This window comes from Electrophorus electricus, chromosome 19 (genome assembly GCF_041902795.1).
Source record: "Electrophorus electricus isolate QZ-2024a chromosome 19, ASM4190279v1, whole genome shotgun sequence".
NCBI lineage: Eukaryota > Metazoa > Chordata > Actinopteri > Gymnotiformes > Gymnotidae > Electrophorus > Electrophorus electricus.
Genome location: NC_137515.1, coordinates 12,959,074 through 12,980,000, shown reverse-complemented (window position 1 = coordinate 12,980,000; position 20,927 = coordinate 12,959,074). Strand labels below are relative to the sequence as shown.

Genomic DNA, 20,927 nt, shown 5'->3' with positions numbered 1-20,927 from the left:
CAGTGATGTCATTTCCTTATGTTCATGTCTTCAACTAAATGTCTCAGCAGCGTTTGCTCCTTGTCTCCAGCTGCGTCTCAGAAATGTCTCCTTCTTGTGTTCTTGTCTCTAGCTGAATGTCTTGAACCACCCTTGCTTTTATCAACAGTGTGCTGAAAAACTGGAGAAATTGGATAAAAGTGCCGACTTGCAGCCTAATGAAACCCAGTCCATTGCTGAGGATGAAGATGAGGATGTTGAGGAGGATGAGGAAGAAGGCTTTGGTAAAATGGCATTTTCTTTGATTGCATATATTGAGCTTTAGGGAATTGTGAAAATTAGGCTTGGTTTCTAATGTAAATGTAGACAAACCATTATCTTAAAACCATCTTGTCCAGCATTCTAGAGGTAAATTATATGTTGAAGACATGGCCCAATTCCTGTAGCTGCTACACCGTCTAAATGATCTGTCGCAGCTCAGTAGGAGAGGCTCGGAGAATTAAAAGACAGAAATCTTAATTCTGGAGAAAAACAATGCTAGAATAAAAAATGGTTTTAATTCATGAATAGTTACCCAGTGATTATCAATTTAAATATTTTTGACAACAGAGACTGGTTCCGACATGAAATGCTGCTAAAATTATCATCCATATAAGTTTTCAGCTCTTTTTTGTACTTACAACTACAGCAATTTAAATTTACTCAGTAATATCTAAACAAATTCTAACATCTAAACAAATTCTGTGTTAATTTGGTTGGTAATCAAAATATTTCCAAACTGGCTTGCTGACCCCCTTCTTCTGGACAAGCTTGTCCAATTTTAACTCTAATGGAGAGTAATTGTTCCAGATTTTCTTTGCTTCATTTGCATGTACCCAAGTATTCTTTGCCAGTCTGATAATATGTTAGGATCTTTTCAAGTAGTGTTTTAAAAACGTGTAGTTAGTTAGTGATATATTGTAGTTGTGTGGCATGTGCGTCTTTTCTATTGTATAATGTTTAAGTAGTCATGGATTAGAAAGCTTGTACAAAGAGAAGGGCTTCACCTTCCTGTTAGCCTATGAAGAAAGATTTGTGTCAATGGTATGTGACAGAAAGCAATAGAATGATAAATTGCATAATATTAAACTATTGCAATGTTTGATATTGTTTACTGGCCCAAGGATAGTGATTATCACATTGTTTTAAAAAACTGCCGGCAGTCTTGTATGAATTTCCACCCAAGTGTACATGGAAATAATCTTCATAGGCTTCTGTATGAGTGTAAAGTGAGCTTTTTAGGGGTTATTTTGCTTATGAAGTCATTGTCCTGGACTTACTGTGTATATTCCTAAAACAAGTTGACATGACTAAATTATCTACTCAACAGCTCACTTTCCAAAGGTCTGTGGTCTGTGGGAAGCAAGCCTTCCCACTGGCTCATGTAAACATGTGTGTCAGATGTTTTATGTGCTCTATCCATGTACTTTCTGGAAGATGACTCCAGGCCTATCAGAAATACCAATAAATGCAGGATTACATGAGAGAGCTTGTGGTGCTCACTTTTATCTTAATATGTTAATTCCCAGTAAATTGTTTTCTGTTAAAACCTGACTAAATATTATCAAATGCATTAAGTAAATAAAATTGTTGAATTATAGAAGCCATGGAATGATAATTGAATGGGTTTGAGAAGATGCCCTTCTTTTCAGAAATGTTTCTCGATGCTCATAAACTGCATGTTTTTCCTGTGTTTTTTCCCCCATGTTTTTTTTTTTACAGTGGAGGTAAATCATTACTTGCTGCTTCATAACTAACAAGGCTTTGGTGGCTAGATTGCCATGAGCCACATCTGTTGGTTTCACGTGTGTCAACTGTTCTGTCTTTTCTTTTTTCATGTTTAGATCCAAATCTTCCACAGCCAGCTCCTGAAATGATTAAATGTCTGAAAATGTATTTTGGACATCAAAATTTCAAACCGTATGTCCTTACCTACTCTTCATAAATACCTGTTGTGGTTTTTGGTTGTTACTGTTGTATCTCTTTCATACTGATGTCATTTCTCTGCCTATAAGTTTCATTATTTCCACTGAGTTTAAAACATATGGGATATCTCAGGAAATTTCTCGGATGAGAAATTCCTGCCAAGACTTTAAATTGGCAACTTATTTTATATTTTAATGCCTTTTTGATTACTCAGTTCTTTTTGTTTTTACTGTATTGTAGGCTGCATTGATTTTAAAGTATCTTCTAAAATGTTGACCCACTTTACTACAGCAGGAACAAATAGCAGTTTCAGGAGAACTTGTGCTGCAGCCAAGTATATTCTGTCTAATTTAGCACATGGCACTCTTCTGCAGGGTACAATGGAAAGTGATTCAATCCATTTTTGACCATAGGAGGGATAACCTTGTTGTCATGGCAACTGGTAAGAGGTTTTTGTGTACCCCCCCCCCCTTTTTTTTTTTTTTTTTAAAGAGGAATTATATTTATTAAATCTTGAGAGAGTTTTCACAGTGTGCCAGTGAATGTATAATTAGTAACTTGTGTTGTCTTTGACATTTTCCTTTTCCACCATTCAAAGAATTTGTCTGGTTATCTTGCTGTACACATATTTTGTAAAAAATGTACATTGTATGTGAGCTTATCAACACATGGTGTTCTTATATCAAGTATTGCAAGGTTCTCATTTTCTAAATTTGAGCATCTGCAGTCTATAAAACAGCATGGATTGAGTCCTAGGTCATTATTTTGAGGCTAATAATTTGATGAATGAACATCAATTATTTCTGCTGTAACTATTGTTTAACTAGATGCTGCTGGTATCTGCTTACTAAGCTAAACATATAGAGGTTGTGGGGGTCTCCTACATGCTGTATATGAGTGGCTGTCTCTGTCTACAGGTTATGGAAAGAGCTTGTGCTTCCAGTTCCCTCCAGTCTACTGTAAAAACATAAGCATAGTTATATCCCCTCTGATTGCTCTGATGGAGGACCAGGTGATGCAGCTCCGGTGGGTAACGTTAAGAAAGCTCTTCTTTACCCTGTATAATAATTTTCATATTTGGTGAATGAATGTATGGATTGGACTGTCCCGCTGAGTTTCTCCAGATGTGGAAGCTAGTTGTGCACTTCTGCCTATTTCAGGGCATGTGGTCAAATTAATTAATCAAACATTAATCTTTATGGATTCCAGAATGTCCAATATACCCGCTTGTTTCCTTGGATCGGCCCAGACCCAAAATGTCTTTGCGGACTTAAGAAAGTAGGTTAACTTATGCTGTAACCTGGTCTAATAATTAATTCAAGATCATTACTTGGTTTTTCCTTATTTCTGTGTGCTGTGGACTTCACTTTCAGGGGGTGTTTTAGAGTTGTATACATGACACCAGAGTTCTGCTCAGGAAATATACCTTTGCTTCATGAACTGAATGACTCAACTGGTAAGAAATATTAGGAAAAATATTTGCAATTAAAATGAACACAGCCTTAATTGATGCTATTTAGTACTGTACTAAAAGTATCGCAACCTTTAAATGGATGAGACTTATTTAAAGTAGGAAAATACAAACAATACCAATCACCAGATACTCACAAAATGTATTTTCTTGGCCCTGTAATTGTAATATTTGTGTTTAGGTATCGTGCTGATCGCAGTGGATGAGGCGCACTGTATTTCACACTGGGGGCATAACTTCAGAGGTGTTTACCGAGACCTTGGCAAACTGAAGAGAAGTCTCCCAGATGTACGTTGCTTCTTTTTTCATAATTAAGCAAAATGTAGAAGTATGAACTTGGTTTACTGATATATAGTGGTGCTTGGAAGTTTGTGACCCTTTAGAAGCTTCTATATTTCAGCATAAATTTGACCTAAAACTTGATCACATTGTCACACAAGACCTAAAAGTAGACTCTGTCATTTATTTATTGAGAGAAATTATTCAATATCACATATTCTTGATTGGCAAAAGCATGTGATCCTTTAAGAATAGTAGATAATTTGAAGATTTGACTCAGGTGAGATCAATGGGATGACAATCAGGTGTGAATGGGCACGCTGTTTTATTTAAAGACCAGGGATCTAGAAAAGTCGGATATTTACAATACATGTTTGTGGAAGTGTGTCATGGTGCAAACAAATGAGATTTCTGAGGACCTCACAAGAAGAGTTGTTGATGCTTATCTGGCTGGAAAAGGTTACAAAACCATCTCTAAAGAGTTTGCACTGCACCAATCCACAGTCAGATGGATTGTGTAAAAACTGAGGAAATTCAAGACCATTATTACCCTCCCCAGAAGTGGTCAACCAATAAAGATTGCCAAGAGAAGGTGTGTAATAGTCCGCGAGGAACCCAAGGTAACTTTTAAGCAACTAAAGGCCTTTCTCACTTTGGTTAAGGTTAATGTTCATGAGAACACTGAACAACAATGGTGTACATGGCAGGGTTGCAAGGAGAAAGCTGCTGCCCTCCAAAAAGAACATTGCTTGGCCTCTGACGTTTGCTAAAGATCACATGGACAAACCCAAAGGCTATTGAAACTGTTTTGCGGGTGGATGAGACCAAAATAGATCTTTTTGGTATAAATGAGAAGCATTATGTTAGGAGAAAGGAAAACGCTGCATTCCATTCAAAAAGCTTTGAAGAATGGCAGACCAAAGAAGAATTAAAGTTAAGGAATAGCCAAGTCAAAGTATGCAGAAAAAATAGAAACTTCTAAAGGGTTCACAAACGTTCAAGCACCATTGTATCTGTTTAATTTAAATAATTAATTAAATAACTGTGCTTCAAATATTCATTCAATAGGTTCCTATTGTGGCTCTCACAGCCACTGCCAGCTCCTCTATTCGGCAGGACATAGTGAAGAGCCTCCACTTAAAGAACCCTTTGGTCACCTGCACCTCTTTTGACCGGCCCAACCTCTATCTGGATGTAACGCGAAAGACTGGCGACATCATCCAAGACCTTAAGCCCTTACTGGTAAAACAGACCTGGTAAGATTTTGCTTTCCTAATAGTTGCTGCTGCTGTGTGCTTAGAAATGATTATCAGTAATATCCCCTTTCTCTGTGCAAATTTGCTTGCTAGGGGTGATTATAAATTTGAGGGGGCGGCCATTGTGTACTGCCCATCTAAGAAGGAGACAGAGAGAGTGGCAGCTGCGCTGGCTAAGCTGGGCATTCGATGTGGGGTGTACCATGCAGGCCTCAGCATCCAGAAGAGAAAGGACACCCAGTACCAGTTCATGAGAGATGAGATCCAGGTGGGTCCCTCCTTTCGTGTTGCTCTGCAGGAGAGCTGGCTGAAGTGGTGGCCTTTTTCTCTTAAACCCTCATTTTGTTTTTATTTCAGGAGCAGCACTTTTCTTATCTTGTTTTTTCCTGAATCAATTCAACCATTAATTTTGCGGAAACGTAGTTATTCTGTTTTGTCAAGTCATGTTGATTTCTATAACATTTTTTTTTTTACAACAGTTGTCACGAAGCAGCTTTACAAATGTCCAAGTCCAAACCCCCAGTGAGCAAGCTAAGGGCAACAGTGGCAAGGAAAAACTCCCTAGAGAAGAAACCTTGAGAGAAACGAAAACTCAAAGGCGGGGCCCATCCAGCGGACACTACTATAGTAACAGTATAAACAAGGAGCAGGATAAGCAGTGAAGGAGAGAGGGCCAACTAATGAATAAGTAATAAAAATTAGAAAATTGATTGCTTCAATGGCTAGTCCGGTTTTCTAGCAGTCCTAGTCTGGTCCCAACATTGTGCACATGTCCAAAACCCATCCCGCAAGTGAACATCCCTCAAGGGAAACGGAAAATTACTTGGCTGGGGTGGAGGTGTGATCGGGTACAGCAGGGGGCACCAGGGGGTGGTGGGAGTAGCCATGGCAGCTGAGACGGGTTGAGGCTCAGCAACATCATGACATCAGGTGTAGGGGTACCTTGGCAGAAAGAGAGACTAGATTATTAGCATGTCCAGGTACGAGGGTGTGTAAATTAGACTCCGGCAGATCTAGCTATGGCAGCACAGCTAAAAGGATAGAGCCAGAAGGAACCACAGGCATGAGGGCATCCTGGAACATCAGCACAATCTTGAGTGACAAAAGAGAGGTGAAGTGACAGCAACATAATATCCCAGTTTACCATATCTCTCAATGCTCATGGACCCCCAGATCTACACCTTTTATCTAAGATGGAAAGTAGTTAATAAAATGGCTGACTGTACAGCTTTTCAGCCTAGCCTAAATGTTGAGCCTGTGTCTGTGTCTCGAACATTTACAGGAAGGTTATTCCACAGTGTGGGAGCTTTATAGGAAGAGTCTGCCCCCTGCGGTACATTTTCTTATTCTTGGTACTAGTAAAGAGCCTGCACCTTTTTATCTAAGCAGACATGGTGGGTCATAATGCAGTAGGAGTTCTCTAAGGTACTGTGGGGCAAGACTATTCAGTGCTTTGTATGTCATTAGATTTTAAAATCCATACGAAATTTTACTAGGGGCCATTGTAATGTAGCTTTGAACTAGGTGGAGCTTGTTTAAGCACTTAGTTGTACACCCTGATAGTAGTGCATTGCAGTAGTCCAATCTTGAAGTGACAAGTGCATGCACTAGCTTTTCTGCATCATATGAGGAGAGTATGTTCCTACTCTTTGCAATGTTCCTGAGGTGCAGAAAGGCAGTCCAAGAAATATTATTGAAATGAGCTTCGAACGAGAGACTGGGATCCATAATCACTCCAAGATCTTTAACTCTTAAAGAAAATGTGATTGGGAGACTATTGAGGTCCATTGAATAATTAGAGAGCGAGGACCTAGCTGTCTGTGGGCCTAATAGAAGCACCTCTGTTTTGTGAGGATTAAGTGAGAGAGAGTTTATCAAAATCCAGTGTCCTTTATGCATTCATAGTCAAATTAAAATGTATTTATATAGCAATTTTTACAACAGATGTCACAAAGCAGCTTTACCAATGTCAGAGTCCAAGCCCCCAGTAAGCAAGCCAAGGACGACAGTGGCAAGGAAAAACTCCCTAGAGCATGAGGAAGAAATCTTGAGAGGAACCAAAACTAAAAGGGGGGGTTATGGGGGGAGGGGGGGGGGGGGGCTTCCTCCTCTGGCCTCTGGCATTCCTCTAGTTTGGCTGAGACATATAGCTGAGTATCATCAGCATAGCAGTGGAAACTAGCAGTGTTTACGTATAATGTCACCTAGAGGTAGCATATATAAAGAAAGAAGCAGAGCCCCTAGGACAGATCCTTGTGGGACACCATAGCTAACTTTGTTGTATGCTGAAAAGTCTCCATTTATGTTAACAAATTGGTAGCAACCTGCTAGATAAGATTTAACCCAGGAAAGGGCTATTCCCCTAATCGCACCAACATTTTTGAGTCTGTCTAGTTGTTGCAAACTAGTGTGTCAAATGCTGCACTCAGATCAAGCAATATAACAAACATAATTCTGGTCAGAAGCCAACAATAGGTCATTAACTATTTTAATCAGTGCTGTCTCTACTATGTTGAGGCCTAAACCCTGACTGAAAGACTGCATGCATCTTGTTAATATTCAGGTATGAGCTTGGCTGATGAACTACAGCTTTTTCTAGGATCTTGGAAATAAATGGAAGGTTTGAGATCGGCCTGTAGTTTGACAGCTGACATGGGTTGAGGTTAAAAAAATATTTTTTTAATAAGTGGTCTGGTTACTGCCAATTTGAATGATTTAGGTATGTAGCCAATGTTCAAGGAGGAGTTTATTAAATTTAGTAAAGGTTTGGTTACTTCAGGTAGGATTTCCTTAAAGTGTTTGGGCAGCGCATCTAGTAAGCAAGTGGAGGATTTTGAGCATGAGATCAGAGTTATTCAGGCTCTTGGATAGGTGTAAAGGATTCTAGTCTTTTTTGGCTTGGTTGATCTCTAAGTAGCTGCCCATTGTCATATTATATTTAATGAATGTTATCATTAATGAACTTAATTTTCTCAAAGAAGAAATTAATGAACTCTTTTGTCTCTTGCAGTGTGTGGTGGCTACTATAGCCTTTGGCATGGGAATTAATAAGCCTGATATTAGAAAGGTCATCCATTATGGAGCTCCTAAAGAGATGGAGTCCTACTATCAAGAGATGGGACGGGCAGGCAGAGACGGAATGCCCAGTGCCTGTCATGTCTTATGGCTGCCTGGGGACATGTGCCTCAACAGGTGACTGTTCTCTAGAGCTTTAGGATGATTCAGGGTGCTTTTATAGCTGATACCTTTTCCACAGGGATGCATATTTAGATGATGCCTTTCCATATTTCATAGATCCCACATTATGCTTATAATTAACTTGCATTGTGGCTGGATACAATACTATCTCAACATTTGATATGCTTTTTTTTTTTTTCCATTTTTCTAGGTTCCTTCTCATCCAGACGGTGAGCAATAAATTTAGGGGCTACCAAATGGAAATGATGGCCAAGATGGAGAAATATTTGAAATCCACCAAGTGTAGAAGGAAGTAGGTTGACTCTGTGGTTGGGAATTTTCTTATGTATTTTCCTGTACTTGAATCCATGTGGTTAATAAATACATTGTTGTGTTTCTCTCAAAATGTACTTCTCTGCTGCATTTATCTTTTTTATTATTTGCCTCTAAGCTACCATATGTTTGCTAGAGGCTTGGCTTTTGGCAATTGTGTTTTTTGTATGAGAAGTGTGATGACTATATATCAGTGGTTATGTAGAATCAGTATGTGGATAGACAAATGGATGTTTTAGGCTTTAGTTCAGTGTTATTTAGACTACCCGCTCTACACTGGATGTATATCAAGCAAGCATGTCCTTATTTCAGATGAATCACGACAGTCCTAATCTTTGCAGGTTAATTTTGTCACATTTTGAAGACAAGCAACTTAGGAAAATCACTTCAGGTATAATGGGAACCAGCAAGTGTTGTGACAACTGCAAATCTGGGTAGGTGTCTAAGAAGTTTCATCATTCTATAAAAACTGATTTCCTGGCTTTAATTAATTAGATGTGCATCAGTCTTTGAAGACGACAGTCAAAACAATGGCATACAGTTTTTTGGTTGTGTCCTCACATTGATCTCTTAGTTTAACTCTTTAACAGCACTCTCTGTAGCAAACTTAGGAAGTGTACTCGGTTAGCTGTTGTCTCTGGTTATTTGCATATCCATAACACTCATGTTGCTGGGACTTGCCCAGGAGCAGTTTGGGCCCCATCGGAGGGCATCTGGAGCCAACCATGCAGGACTTTGGGCCACATGCCTTCCAGCTGATGGGGGCAGTGAGCGCCATGGGGGAGAGGTTTGGTATCACTGCTCCAATTCTCCTGCTGCGTGGCTCAGTAAGGTTCAGCACCTCAGCCACATTTTGTCACTATGAGACGAGCCACAATTCACACAGTCAGGGTTGAAAGTTTACTCTGCATGTTTTACTTGTGTTAGGAATTCCAGTCGAAGTGTTAAACATTTGACTACTTTTGTGCATTCAGCTTGTTAGTCAGACATCTTTTACATGACATTTTTCTGTCCTCAGTGTGTTGGTTGTCTTTTTCTGGTTCTGACCTTAGTTTTTATTCTCTCTCCCTTTCTCTCAGAACTCTCAGAAGGTTCCTGATCGCTTTCGTCAGCAATCTTTGTTTGGCGCAGGGAGGGGGATATCAGAAGCCTGGTGGAGGGCTCTCAGTCGGGAGCTCATTTTTGAGAAGTACCTGATGGAGAGCACTGGCTGCAATAAGTTCACCACCCTCTGCAAACTAACTCCCAAGGTTCTTTTGTCTGAAACACAAAGTTCTTAGAAACATGAGAGACCCTATTCATGTGGGTTGATTTATTATAGGGTGATAAAGATCATAAAGGGGTTTCATCACATTGCTGCAGCAAGTTTTGATGTGGTCACTGTATCATTTACTGCACATGTATACCCACATAGGGCAGATCATGGCTAAGTAACAGCCAGGATGAAAAACACAGAACCCTCTTTCTTCATCCCAACATAGATCTGTGTCCAAGAAGTGTGTCAAGGTAAGACTGAATATCACTGCCTCACTTACTCTCTTTCTCTGAGTATTTGACTTGCACTCTGACTCATTCTATGACTTACTCACTTTCAGACTCATTCATTGGAACCCTCGTTACCCCTTTCCGATTCGCTCTCCCACTCACTCAGTATTTTGTGCTGTTTAACACAGCAGCCTCTTTCCCCTACCTGTGACATCAGCTGAAGGCTGTTATGAACATGTCAGACAGATATCACTGAGTGGCACATTAGACGTTGTATACTGAATGCAGTGAGTAGATGGAAAACCAAGACAAAGCAAATGGCATTAACTCAAAACATGTTTTTTGAAGCCACTAATTCTTCATGGCATGCTTTGCACTTTGGGAAGTTACATGGAACACTTCTGACCTGACATTCTGGTAGGGTTGGATATTGGCAGAATTTCCACTGTATCCTGCCAAGAGCTTTTGAAAAGACTCAGCTGTTCTTCTACCTACCAACTCCTACACACAGACCTGAAGTTCATTTTATCACTAAGCATTTTTCAGTTTCAGATAAGATGGTATTGAAATTTTTATTAGCGTATAATCTCTCTCTCTCATCAATGATAACATTAAAACCTCCTGCCTAATAGTGTGTAAGTCCCCCTTCTACCGTCAAAATAGCTCTGACCTGTTGAGGCATGGACTCCACAAGAAGGTGTCATATACCAATTTTTCCTGTAAGTTGCAGGGTGGGACCCCCATGGATTGGACTTGTTTTCCAGAACATCCCACAAAAGCTTGGTCATATTTAGACCTAGGGAATTTTGAGGCCAAGACAACACCTTCAGCTTCATCATATTCCTCAAACCAATTTTCTTCATTGGGGTGGGGCACATTATCCTGCTGTAAGAGGCCACTGACATTATGGAATACTGTTGCCATAAAGAGGTATAATTGGTCTGCAACAATGTTTAGGTAGGTGGTATGTGTAAACACCAGTTAGGTGGTATGTGTAAACACCGCTCGGAGCATCTCTTGTTGCAATTGTGCAAATTAGATGCAGATACTGAGATGCTCTGAACAGCTTGTTCTACCTTGTCTCAGAGATGCTATATAAGATTAAGATCTGGGGACTGTGAACTCCATGGAAGTAAGGAAAACGCATGTTCCTAGAACCAATATCTGACTAAATGACCCTTGTGGCATTTGCCTGCTGAAAGTCTCTTTCTGGCATCGGGTAAACAGCTTTCATTGAGGGATGAACTTGGTTGGCCACAATGCGTAGGTAAGCCCTACTGTCCAGGCATCCACCCACAGGTATCATAGGATCTAGGGTGTGCCAAGAACATTCTCCACATCATTACTCCATGTCTACCTGTCTGAACTGTTCGACACCTGACAGGAAGGGCTCATCAATTTATGCTGCTTGAGCCAAATTCTGAGCCTCCCATCAGCATTGTGCAACAAAAATCTGGGTTCCTCAGCCCATTGGATGCTTTTCCACTTCTCAGTGATTTAATTTTTACGCTCTTTTGCCCACTGGTGCCTTTCCTTTCGGTCTTCATTAAGACAGCAATGGCTCTCACACGGATCATCTGCCGTTATAGCCCATTCACGCTAAGGAACGGCAATTTGTGCATTCGGATATGTTTGAGCACCAGCACCACATATTCTTAAGAATGATTCTTGGCATCCTCCTCTATCTCCTTTTGACACCAAGTTATTTCCATCCACAAGATCCCCTTTCAACAAATGTTCTTCCTTCATCACACCATTTTCTGAACATTGTTGCATGAGAGAATTCTGCAAGGTTGGCAGTTTTTTAAATACTGGCCTCGGTTGGTCTAGCACCAATGACCATGCCTTGTTACTCAGGTCGCTTGATTTTCCCCATTCTAATGCGGATTCACATGGAAACTGATCCACTGAAACTGATCCACTTGCTCACCTGATTTCATGTTGCACTCTGGAGTCATATGTTTAATTTATATCCCGGGAAGCTCCAACCATGAAAGGCCATGTGTCTCTAATAAAGTGGCTATTCAATGTAGCCCATTTATTAGAGACTGAGGTCAATCCTGGGATCTGCTGGATCCACGCCTCCATCTTAGGGGTCACAGCCCCAAGTGCCCCAATCACCACTGCAACACCCCTAGTGTTTAATCTCCTCTTGGGCAGCTGCTGTTAAAATGCAGACTAGCTCCTGCCCTGGGAAATTGTGGTGCTCTGCTTTGAAATCTTTTAACCACTGAACACTGGTGTTATGTGATGATTCATTCTACTGTATGCTCTTCCAGTACTGTTTCAGCTCTGGGTGCATCAGGCTTCTGTTGCACTGTAACTGAGAATATTCTTTCAATGGTACATTCATGGAGAGGGTATCTTTGCCCCTGCTTTTTTTTAATGGATCTCGGCAGTGTGGATACTAGTGCTGTTAACCTTTTGTTTAGGTCTCTAAAGCCTCATTTATGCCACCCATTGTTTTTCTTCTGAAGCCAGACCCGATTTTTGATGGGGACAGTGGAAGTGGCATGTGGCTTGTATTTTAAAAGCCTGACTACTGCAAAGGCATTTACCAGTTTGTTGGTTTCAGTTATACTGGTTATTGGGATTGTGCTTATCTGTTACCATACTGGCTGATGGTAGCTTGCCACTAAATCAGCAGAGCCTGCGGCAGTAGTCGACAGTATTGATCTTAGTCATGGTCATCTTCTGTAGCTTGACCATTTTGTCCACTTTATGTTCTGGTAATCCTGTACTCCTTTTGTATTCTGACTGCTCTCTTAGCTGCAGTAGGTGGTTTGTCTGTCAAGTGGTATATTGCCATTTATTTCATGCATCAAGTTGTGATAGGAGGCATCATTTCATAGCCTTCTACCAGAGGGGAGTTTGAGGGTACAATGCAGTATTTTCACTGTTCCTAGGATTACACTTTTTTGGACTAAGTGACAATTTCTGGTACTTGTTTGATAATTGTCTGTTGTCTTAAATGTTTGGGTTTATTCTTGCTGTGGATATTATGGTACTCTTAACTTTTGTTTCAAGGGGAAACCAGGACTTGGGGCCCTGTAAGGCTGGTGTTCGAGACTGCTGTCTGCCAGCTCCTACTCAGGTCAGTGTGTTCAGTGTACTATTTGACAACATAATTAATTTTAGCAAACAAATTATTTTTCTTTTCTTTTTTTAGAGTGCAAATCTCAGCTCTCCGATAGGTGTCGCATCATATTTCAGGTATAGTAATCTCATTCAATTGTGTCATAAAAGTGTCATAGCAAATCATTTATTAATGAAATATGGTTACTGTGTAGAGATGTAACAAGTAAAATTTAAACTCTATTGCTGTTGCTCAGGTTAGAACCTGGGCCATCCCATACCTCTTCAGCCAAGTCTCAGCCACCAGCTGTCTCAGATAGAGAGAAACACTTGCAGGTACTGTTCCTTTTAAGATGCAGTCAATATTATTCATCAGCTAATGTAAAGCATCCAACATGGTGATTTTCTCTGGTCGTGTGTGTGTTGTGCTCTCTTGAAGACTGAGCTGTATGGCAAATTGGTAGTTGAGAGGCAGAAGTTAGCCAGCATAAAAGATGTTCCTCCAGCCATTTTGGCCACCAACAAAATCCTCTTGGATATGGCCAAATTAAGGTACAGTGTACAAATGCTAAACAATTGATGAAAACGGTTTGTACATATCACATGACTATGACTATGAAGCAAGGGTGTAACAGTACAAAGATGCTGGTCAATGCAGTGATTTCAGAGGCAATTACCTGATTCTATCAATCCTATATACATACATCAATTCAGAGTAAAATTACAATTGCCGATAAGTAGATGCAAGGTTTTGTATTGTGGATGTGGATACTGCCAAAGGATAATGTTAATTATTAGGGTTTTCATTCAAGCACAGCAAAATAAGTGCCCTCAACCTGATGTTGATAGAGTTTATTTAGTGATCAGTTGTATGTTATTAAGTGAACTTATACTTTATCATATTTTAGTCACATTTGAAATATAACCAGATATGGAATTACTGCCTTACAAATCAAAACCACATATTTTTGCTATTGTTTTGCTTGTTTGCTATGGAAGTTAGAAGAAGAACTTTTATGTTGTATACTATGTGTCCCCAAGCGATGCTGTTTAGTCTAAAATTATACATTTAAGCATACATTTTTAGGTAATTAGAGTATGTATACATGTTTAAGTAATAAGTATAAGGCACACTCTAATTGAGGTCTTGTCAAAAAGAAGCTGTAGGAAATAACTGGGTGTTGATTAGACTCTTCTGGGAGATAGCTGGACTGCAGTTCGCTCTTAAATGTGCGTGCGTGTTTGGCAGGCCCTGTACGGTTGCCAGGCTGAAGATGGTGGATGGCGTGTCGGAGGCGAAGGCGGCCATGCTGTCCCCTCTGCTCCAGATGGTGGCTGAGTTCTGCCAGGCCCATAACCTACAGGTGCAGCTCACCTCCAAGTGTTTACTACCACCAAGGCTTTACAACCGCTGTCTGAGTTCTGTCTGTCCTCTAACCCACTCTGGAGATAATTATCTGGTCACATTTTGCATTTGCCAACGTGGGACATGCCCTTTTGCTGTGTGCAGGAGGTTGCAGCTGAACTCAGCTCTGCCACTCCCTGTCCTGGGCAGACGTGTGGGACGCAGGCAGCAATTGCTTTTGCTCTGCCCCTCACATACAACGTGGCTGTGTCCTACAGACTTTTCCAGACTGAAGGCAAAAGCTTGGTAGGCTGCAGTTTGGTTTCATCAACGTTAATACAGTTATCTCCGCTACTCCTGGCCTAAATTCAACATAGGCATGAATGTTTACATTTTTGAATTCATTCTGTTAAGACCATACAGATTAATGTCAAAGTTGAATCTGTATGGTCTAATATCAAACTCTACAAAGAAAAAATTGCATTTACACGTGAACAACATGATATACCAGGATGGTTTGGCCAAGATGCGTTCTTTTGTTAGTGTGTTATAATCTGGTGTGTGTGTGTGTGTGTGTGTGTGTGTGTGTGTGTGTGCGCTCTCTCTTTTTCTTTCTCTTTCCCTCCCTCCCTCCCTCCAGTGGCAGGTGGCCGATGCTCGTAGCCTTCCTGTAGCCGTGGTGGAGTCCCATTTGCTACAGGCTCAGAGAGCAAACCATCCATTACACACAGAGCGAGCTGGCCTGTCCCCGTCCATATACAACACCATCACGCGCATCATCTCCTCTCCTCCCCTCAGCTCAAGTGACAGCACTTAAAACTAGAAATCGTCCTAGATGGCAGCCCATTGTTTTATTGTTTATTGGTGGCGTTAACATCTGACCCTGGATTTGGTCATGACTGCTAAGTGACTGGACTGTTAATATAACTGGATGGCTAATTTATCATCACACCTGACTTGTTAGCTGATTAAAATGGGGGCGGGGGGAGTGTCTATAATATCTGAACTTCAGGGACCAAGCTTAATACCACTGCATTAACTGTTCAGCTATGATTAAAAAATCCAGCATCAGACTTGATTTCTAGGGCAAATGTTGAGTACCACTGTCATTTATCAATAAAGATAATGCATGTTGTACTGTTTTTTAATGCAGCTGTGCCATGTACTATATATTCCACTTGAGTAAAGTACATCTTGTTGTCTTTGTGGTTCACTTTTAGATCTCAGTGACTTTAGGAGCATTCGAGCTTTGGTCCCGGAGGACATCAGCACTTTCCTCATCCGGCTGTGCGTTGCTAAGCTCCTGGCAGAGGGCGTTCCTCCCAGAAGGCTGCCTGCCAGCACCCCTTCAGAGGACCACCACCTCAGCTGGATAGAGCCTCAGGTAAGTGCACTGGTCAAGGATAACGAAGCTACCTGCTTGCATTAGCATCTTTACTGCTGTATACATACAGCCTAGTTAGACACATTTTCTTTCATCGTTTGAGGCAGATCCACCACCAGGGGGCAGCATGGTGTCGCAATCTTGTACTTTTTGATTCTTCAGTTTGTCACTCATTGTCACTTTTTGTCACTTTGTCGCCTCTGATGGGCACCGTGAGCATTAGTTCTAATTACTGTTGCTGATTTTGTCCAAAGCTTTAAGCATTTTATGAGTTTGTCTTTGCTGCAGTCATTATTCCTATAACTTTATTCTGATACCTTTTTGTACAGATGATAAGTGTCTGTGTTTGTCTGTCTCTGCGTGTTTTGTCTGTGCTCCTTCTTTTGTTGTGTAAACCTCTGTGCACTGTCCCCACAAACACAAATTCTTATTCATCATGTTTAAAATCTGGTGGGAGTGTTAATGGCTGCAGTTAATTGTAGCAGAGAAATGTTTAATAGAGCTAATTAATTGTACTGAGAATATTTATTACTTTATGATCTGTAGTGGATAAATGTTTAACAGAGCTAATTGTAGTTGATAAATGTTTAATGGAGATAGTTAATTGTGGTAGAGAACTGTTTACATTATTTTAGAAGTGATCTGTTTAATACAGTAAACTGAAGAAATGTTTAACAGTGTCGACATTTTCTAGTGTCTTGTATTACTGCTATGTGAGTCAAAATTATATTATATATATTATTAATTATAATAAAAATTATAATAACCATGAAATCTGCTCATTGGATATAGGGTAATAAATATTATGTAAATGTCATGATTTATGAGGCTTTTAAGAAAAGTAAAAAAAAATTTCTTCTTTTCCTTTCCGTCAGGAAAAGCCTGTTCAGGTGGCCAGTGCCAGTACCGATGCCCCTGTCAGGCCCAGCCTCTTGGCAGGAGAGGAAGAGCCGGAGCAGGGTAGTCTAGAGAGGGAAGATGAGCTCTTCAGTGAAGTGCCCATGCCTGAGGTGTGGCCTGCTGCTGTCATCCGGCCATTCCTTCATTTCTTCCTCCCTTCCTTCTTTCGTCTGATCAATCATTCGCTTGTTCAGGCTTTTATTCGGTCATTCATTCCCAGTTGTAATTTAAGCAGGCAAGTTGGTTGAGAACACATTCCGTTTTGTAGGATGGGAACAGGACCGTGTGGATTCTCCAGTGTTCCTTTCTGTTAATTATTGATTGAAATGTTTATGCAATTTGTATTTCATCTTACATTATAGTGAGTGAGGACTTTCCAAGACGAGCTCTGTCTGTGTTGCCCTCTGTTTAGGATTCGGCTTTGCCCAGCAGCAGTGGCCAGGCCTGCCCTGCTGAGAGGCCATCGGGAACAAGGCCTCACATGGCTGCCATGGAGCTGGCCTCCTGGAACCAGCAGAACGTTGACCATGACAAACAGGATCTGTTCAGCGATTCTTCAGTGAAGGTATTCCATACACAGCAAGCAAATACTAGTTAGCAACAGCAGCTTTATACCATTCCATTTTCTGGGACACTGGTAAGTTTCTGTTACTAAATGTGTCATTATTTAGCAATTAATTGTTAATGAATAATGCACAGGTGTTTTTGCTTAGGTAACGTCTAGTACAAGAATTAAAATATTTTCAGTCCAGTACATTTTTAATTCTTTAATGCAGTCCTGTACATTTTTAATGTTTAACTTTAATGACCGAGTCTAGCCAAACGTAATGTAGGTCAGACAGGTTCTTTTACACATGGTAAAGTGACTGAACACACTCAGAAAATGCTTTCCAAAGGCTTCATTGCTATGCGATCTCTACACTAAGTAGTACAATGAAAAAAAGGAATTGTCCTACTTCTCGGAGGAACAACCAGAAATTTCAGCGGTATCTATAGGATGAAGCCATCTTTGCCCTGCTCATAAATTTTATTTGTTTGAGTTTTCAGTTTTGTTTTTGGGTCCTGTTCATGCTTTAAATGTCCTCTCTTTAAAGGGTGATTATTAAAACCACGTGCATGAACACAAACCCACATTTGAGCCAGCAAACTGAAGGCTGCACAGCATTTATTTTCCTTTGTTTATTTGTAACTGTGACCACTGGGACCTCACCCCTGTCCCAGCGGTAACTGCAGGTGGCAGGCATGTCGCCTGACTCTAACGAGGTGAGGGCTGTAGTGTGGTGTAGCTTGGGTTAGGAGATGGGTGTAGTGTGCTAACATTTTGACCCTGGTGTGCCCTTGCACGCACGCACACACACACACACACACCATCATAGTAAATTCCCCATGGGCCATAAAAGCAGGCTAGTTTTGCCTATTATTTCTAACTGAAAATTATAGATGAGAACCAGTTAACTGAAAAAGTTTACAAAGAGAAGTAATATTTAAGAAACGGAAATTAGATAAACCCCCACCAGTTATCTCATTACTCATTTAGGACTTAAAAAAACAGATTTGGAAAAATACTCCTGTCAACCTGACAGCATCTGTTGCTTTAGTAAACCTGCCTACCCTGTGTTTCTTGATATAAACATTTACAGCGACAAACATGTTTAATAGGGCATTCATCAACATTCGTTGAATTGCACTGACACAAACCTTTGGATCGATACACAAGCATTAGGGCCTGTTGCTAAATAGATCCACTCCATGTGCTTCCCTCTCCTCTCCTGAGCTGTGGTGGCGTGGTCACTAAAGATGTAGCATCAATGAGATTAAGAAAGACTGGGGGTAGAAAACAACAAAGTAAATGAAATTTGGTGCGACAGAGAAATGGATGGATGGCTGGCTTACATGGAATAGTGATGGATGGTCTTCCAATGCATTCTTCGCGCGAGGAAGGCCGGGGCAGGTCTCTATGACCCAGAGAGCAGGAAACTCCAGCGTGCTGCCCTGTTTCAGTCCTTGGCTGTCAGCGACACCCTACAGTGTCTTGTGTCCATGATTCTTTGCATCTCCATGGTGAAAAGTCAAAGGCCCGTTTCCACCTAGGGAAATCTTCAGGTGTCACTGTATTGTAACGTACTCGGGTGTGGGGTTTGTTCTTTTTTTTTCTTTTTTTTCCATTGTACACCATTCCACAACACGACAGTGTTTAAAAGCTAATGGAAACAGATGGGTTTGCAGGTGACTAATGTTCACATTTGTTTGTTTTGCTTTGTGGAGTGACCTTGTGTCTCTCAGTGGTGACATGGCCCATGGAAATGTCACAGGCTCAGACTGATTCTCTTGAAGTACTGGCTCCTACTGCCCTATGAAGACAGTACAGAGGATGGAAATGTACTCAAATCAATAGTATACATTTATGATCACATCAAAAATCAGCATGTTACAGAATGTTACTATTATTCTAGAGCATGGTACATTTTGTGAGGTTTGTGACTAAAGGGAGTGAAGAAAAGAAAAGATGGGTGTCAAAAAGTAAATGTTCTTGAAGTAACCTTACTGGTAGTTTGATTAAATGAATCCATTTGCTCTTCAGTTCCTTAACTTCATCTCAGGTGACGGCAGTGTGGGATTACGCTGTAGTTCAGTGTAGACTATCTTTGCATCTTTCCACATGCTTTAACGTGATCTCTTATTCTGGCAGACCGCAAACCAGCCGCCGAAGAGGAAGTTACCTGACTGGGCAGGATCACAGGATGACTCCTTTCATACTGCTGCACCAAAGATCACCAAAAAAAAGAAAGGACTTTTCCTGTGACATTTAATGGCCCCACAAATTGTACATAGGTTTATTCACATAACATTTGAAAACTACTCCAAATTAATGCAGATTAAATGCATTAAATGCAGATTTGTGATATTTTGTTAAATAAAATAATTATTTCTTCTATAGCATATGATCACTCTTATTGTCTGTTCTGCTTTTGTGTCCATCTATGTGTGTTTGCGTGCATGCCATTGTGTGATTTATCAGAGATCATTGTATAAACCTGATACTTACAGTAATTAGGAGACAACATCAGAGTAATTAACATGATGATAATACTTCACATGGAACCTGATGCTGTTCCTTGGGTTTAATACTGAATTGGGTCAAACTGTTTCTGCATATGTTGATGTCTTTTTCATATTGAAGTTCCTGAGGCTGACTAGCAAATGACTGTGACTGACCATCATGGAGCAGAAAGACAACAGCCAAGTGGCCCATGCTAGCTGTTTTTCCCCCTCCTCCAAGTGGAGCCTCATTTCTCTGCGCGTTTGCATAGACACTTGCAGTTATTCTCACGAACTCACCTTTTCTGGCTATTTGATCAGTGTCTCATTCAGTGGACACCCCTCAGTTCTAATGTGCACAGGTAGCTGCTTCCTGGGAGCGTCTCATGCATCCTGTAAATGCGGGTGCTTTTCAGCTCCGGCTGAAAGAGGTTTGGCTTTAACGCCTCTTTTACAGCCACGGGTCTGCATGAAGAAATAAAGAGGAAGCATATAAAACTGCTCCTAAGTGATGACGGCAATCTGCAAGTTGTACCTACAACACAGATTATATTGATTAAGTGTTAGTGCAGCTGAATTTTCTCTGCCCGTTTACTACAGCTTTTGAATTCTGTGATCAATACGCGGCCTTTGAGAGACAATTAGTGATGACTGAAATTAATGCCAGGCCATGTCTCCACCAGAGCATGACTGGTCCATTAATGCAATCAAGTTGTTTTTGCACCCCACTTTTGCCTCTTTTGCATATTGATATTTTTGTGGGCATGGCCAGACAAGGTGGTCTGTCTCTGATATCAAACCATCCTCACTGCCCAGAGTTGCTGAAGAAATTCATCACAGGCAAAAGAGGTATTCACAAAAAAGAGTGATAATACATCAATGTTTTCATACTCAATATCTGAAGGTGTCCGTCTGTTTGGGTGCACATAGTATATGCACGTCAGTTTGGGCAGTGCTTGCGCAGCGGTTCTGGTCCTTGACTTGTAATCATAAGGTTGCTGGTTAAAACCCCACCACTGCCAAGTTGCCACTGTTGGACCCCTGAGCAAGGCTCTTAACCCTCAAATGCTCTAGTTGTACTCAGTCATAATTGTAAGTCGTGTTGGATAAAAGCGTCAGCTAAATGCTATAAATGTAAATGTCCGTGTCCCTAATCGAACTATTGTAAGCCTTGTTAAAGTTCCATGTTCACATAGTCTAGTGGATAAGGGAAAGCGGTTCTCCATTGTTAGCAGTGTG

The 20,927-nt window shown here is 40.7% G+C and overlaps 1 protein-coding gene across 6 annotated transcripts in view; it reads left to right on the top strand.

Moving 5' to 3' along the window:
• Positions 1-19,597, top strand: part of wrn (WRN RecQ like helicase) — a 25,810-nt gene extending 6,213 nt beyond the window's left edge. For 5 of the 6 annotated variants that reach the window (XM_035535714.2, XM_035535713.2, XM_081702545.1 and 2 more), the window contains 26 exons: positions 149-263; positions 1,863-1,938; positions 2,319-2,386; positions 2,862-2,970; positions 3,154-3,222; positions 3,318-3,400; positions 3,597-3,703; positions 4,763-4,950; positions 5,044-5,218; positions 7,961-8,142; positions 8,339-8,440; positions 8,802-8,894; positions 9,146-9,287; positions 9,540-9,710; positions 9,875-9,966; positions 12,973-13,039; positions 13,115-13,158; positions 13,278-13,356; positions 13,460-13,572; positions 14,270-14,384; positions 14,531-14,671; positions 15,006-15,168; positions 15,586-15,749; positions 16,625-16,759; positions 17,062-17,214; positions 19,339-19,597. In XM_035535714.2, the coding sequence (XP_035391607.1) occupies positions 149-263; positions 1,863-1,938; positions 2,319-2,386; positions 2,862-2,970; positions 3,154-3,222; positions 3,318-3,400; positions 3,597-3,703; positions 4,763-4,950; positions 5,044-5,218; positions 7,961-8,142; positions 8,339-8,440; positions 8,802-8,894; positions 9,146-9,287; positions 9,540-9,710; positions 9,875-9,966; positions 12,973-13,039; positions 13,115-13,158; positions 13,278-13,356; positions 13,460-13,572; positions 14,270-14,384; positions 14,531-14,671; positions 15,006-15,168; positions 15,586-15,749; positions 16,625-16,759; positions 17,062-17,214; positions 19,339-19,452 (3,060 nt within the window). In that variant the 3' untranslated portion in view covers positions 19,453-19,597. The remainder of the gene's footprint in view (positions 1-148; positions 264-1,862; positions 1,939-2,318; positions 2,387-2,861; positions 2,971-3,153; positions 3,223-3,317; positions 3,401-3,596; positions 3,704-4,762; positions 4,951-5,043; positions 5,219-7,960; positions 8,143-8,338; positions 8,441-8,801; positions 8,895-9,145; positions 9,288-9,539; positions 9,711-9,874; positions 9,967-12,972; positions 13,040-13,114; positions 13,159-13,277; positions 13,357-13,459; positions 13,573-14,269; positions 14,385-14,530; positions 14,672-15,005; positions 15,169-15,585; positions 15,750-16,624; positions 16,760-17,061; positions 17,215-19,338) is intronic. The other variant, XM_035535715.2, reaches the window with a different exon arrangement.
• The last annotated feature ends 1,330 nt before the right edge of the window (positions 19,598-20,927 follow it).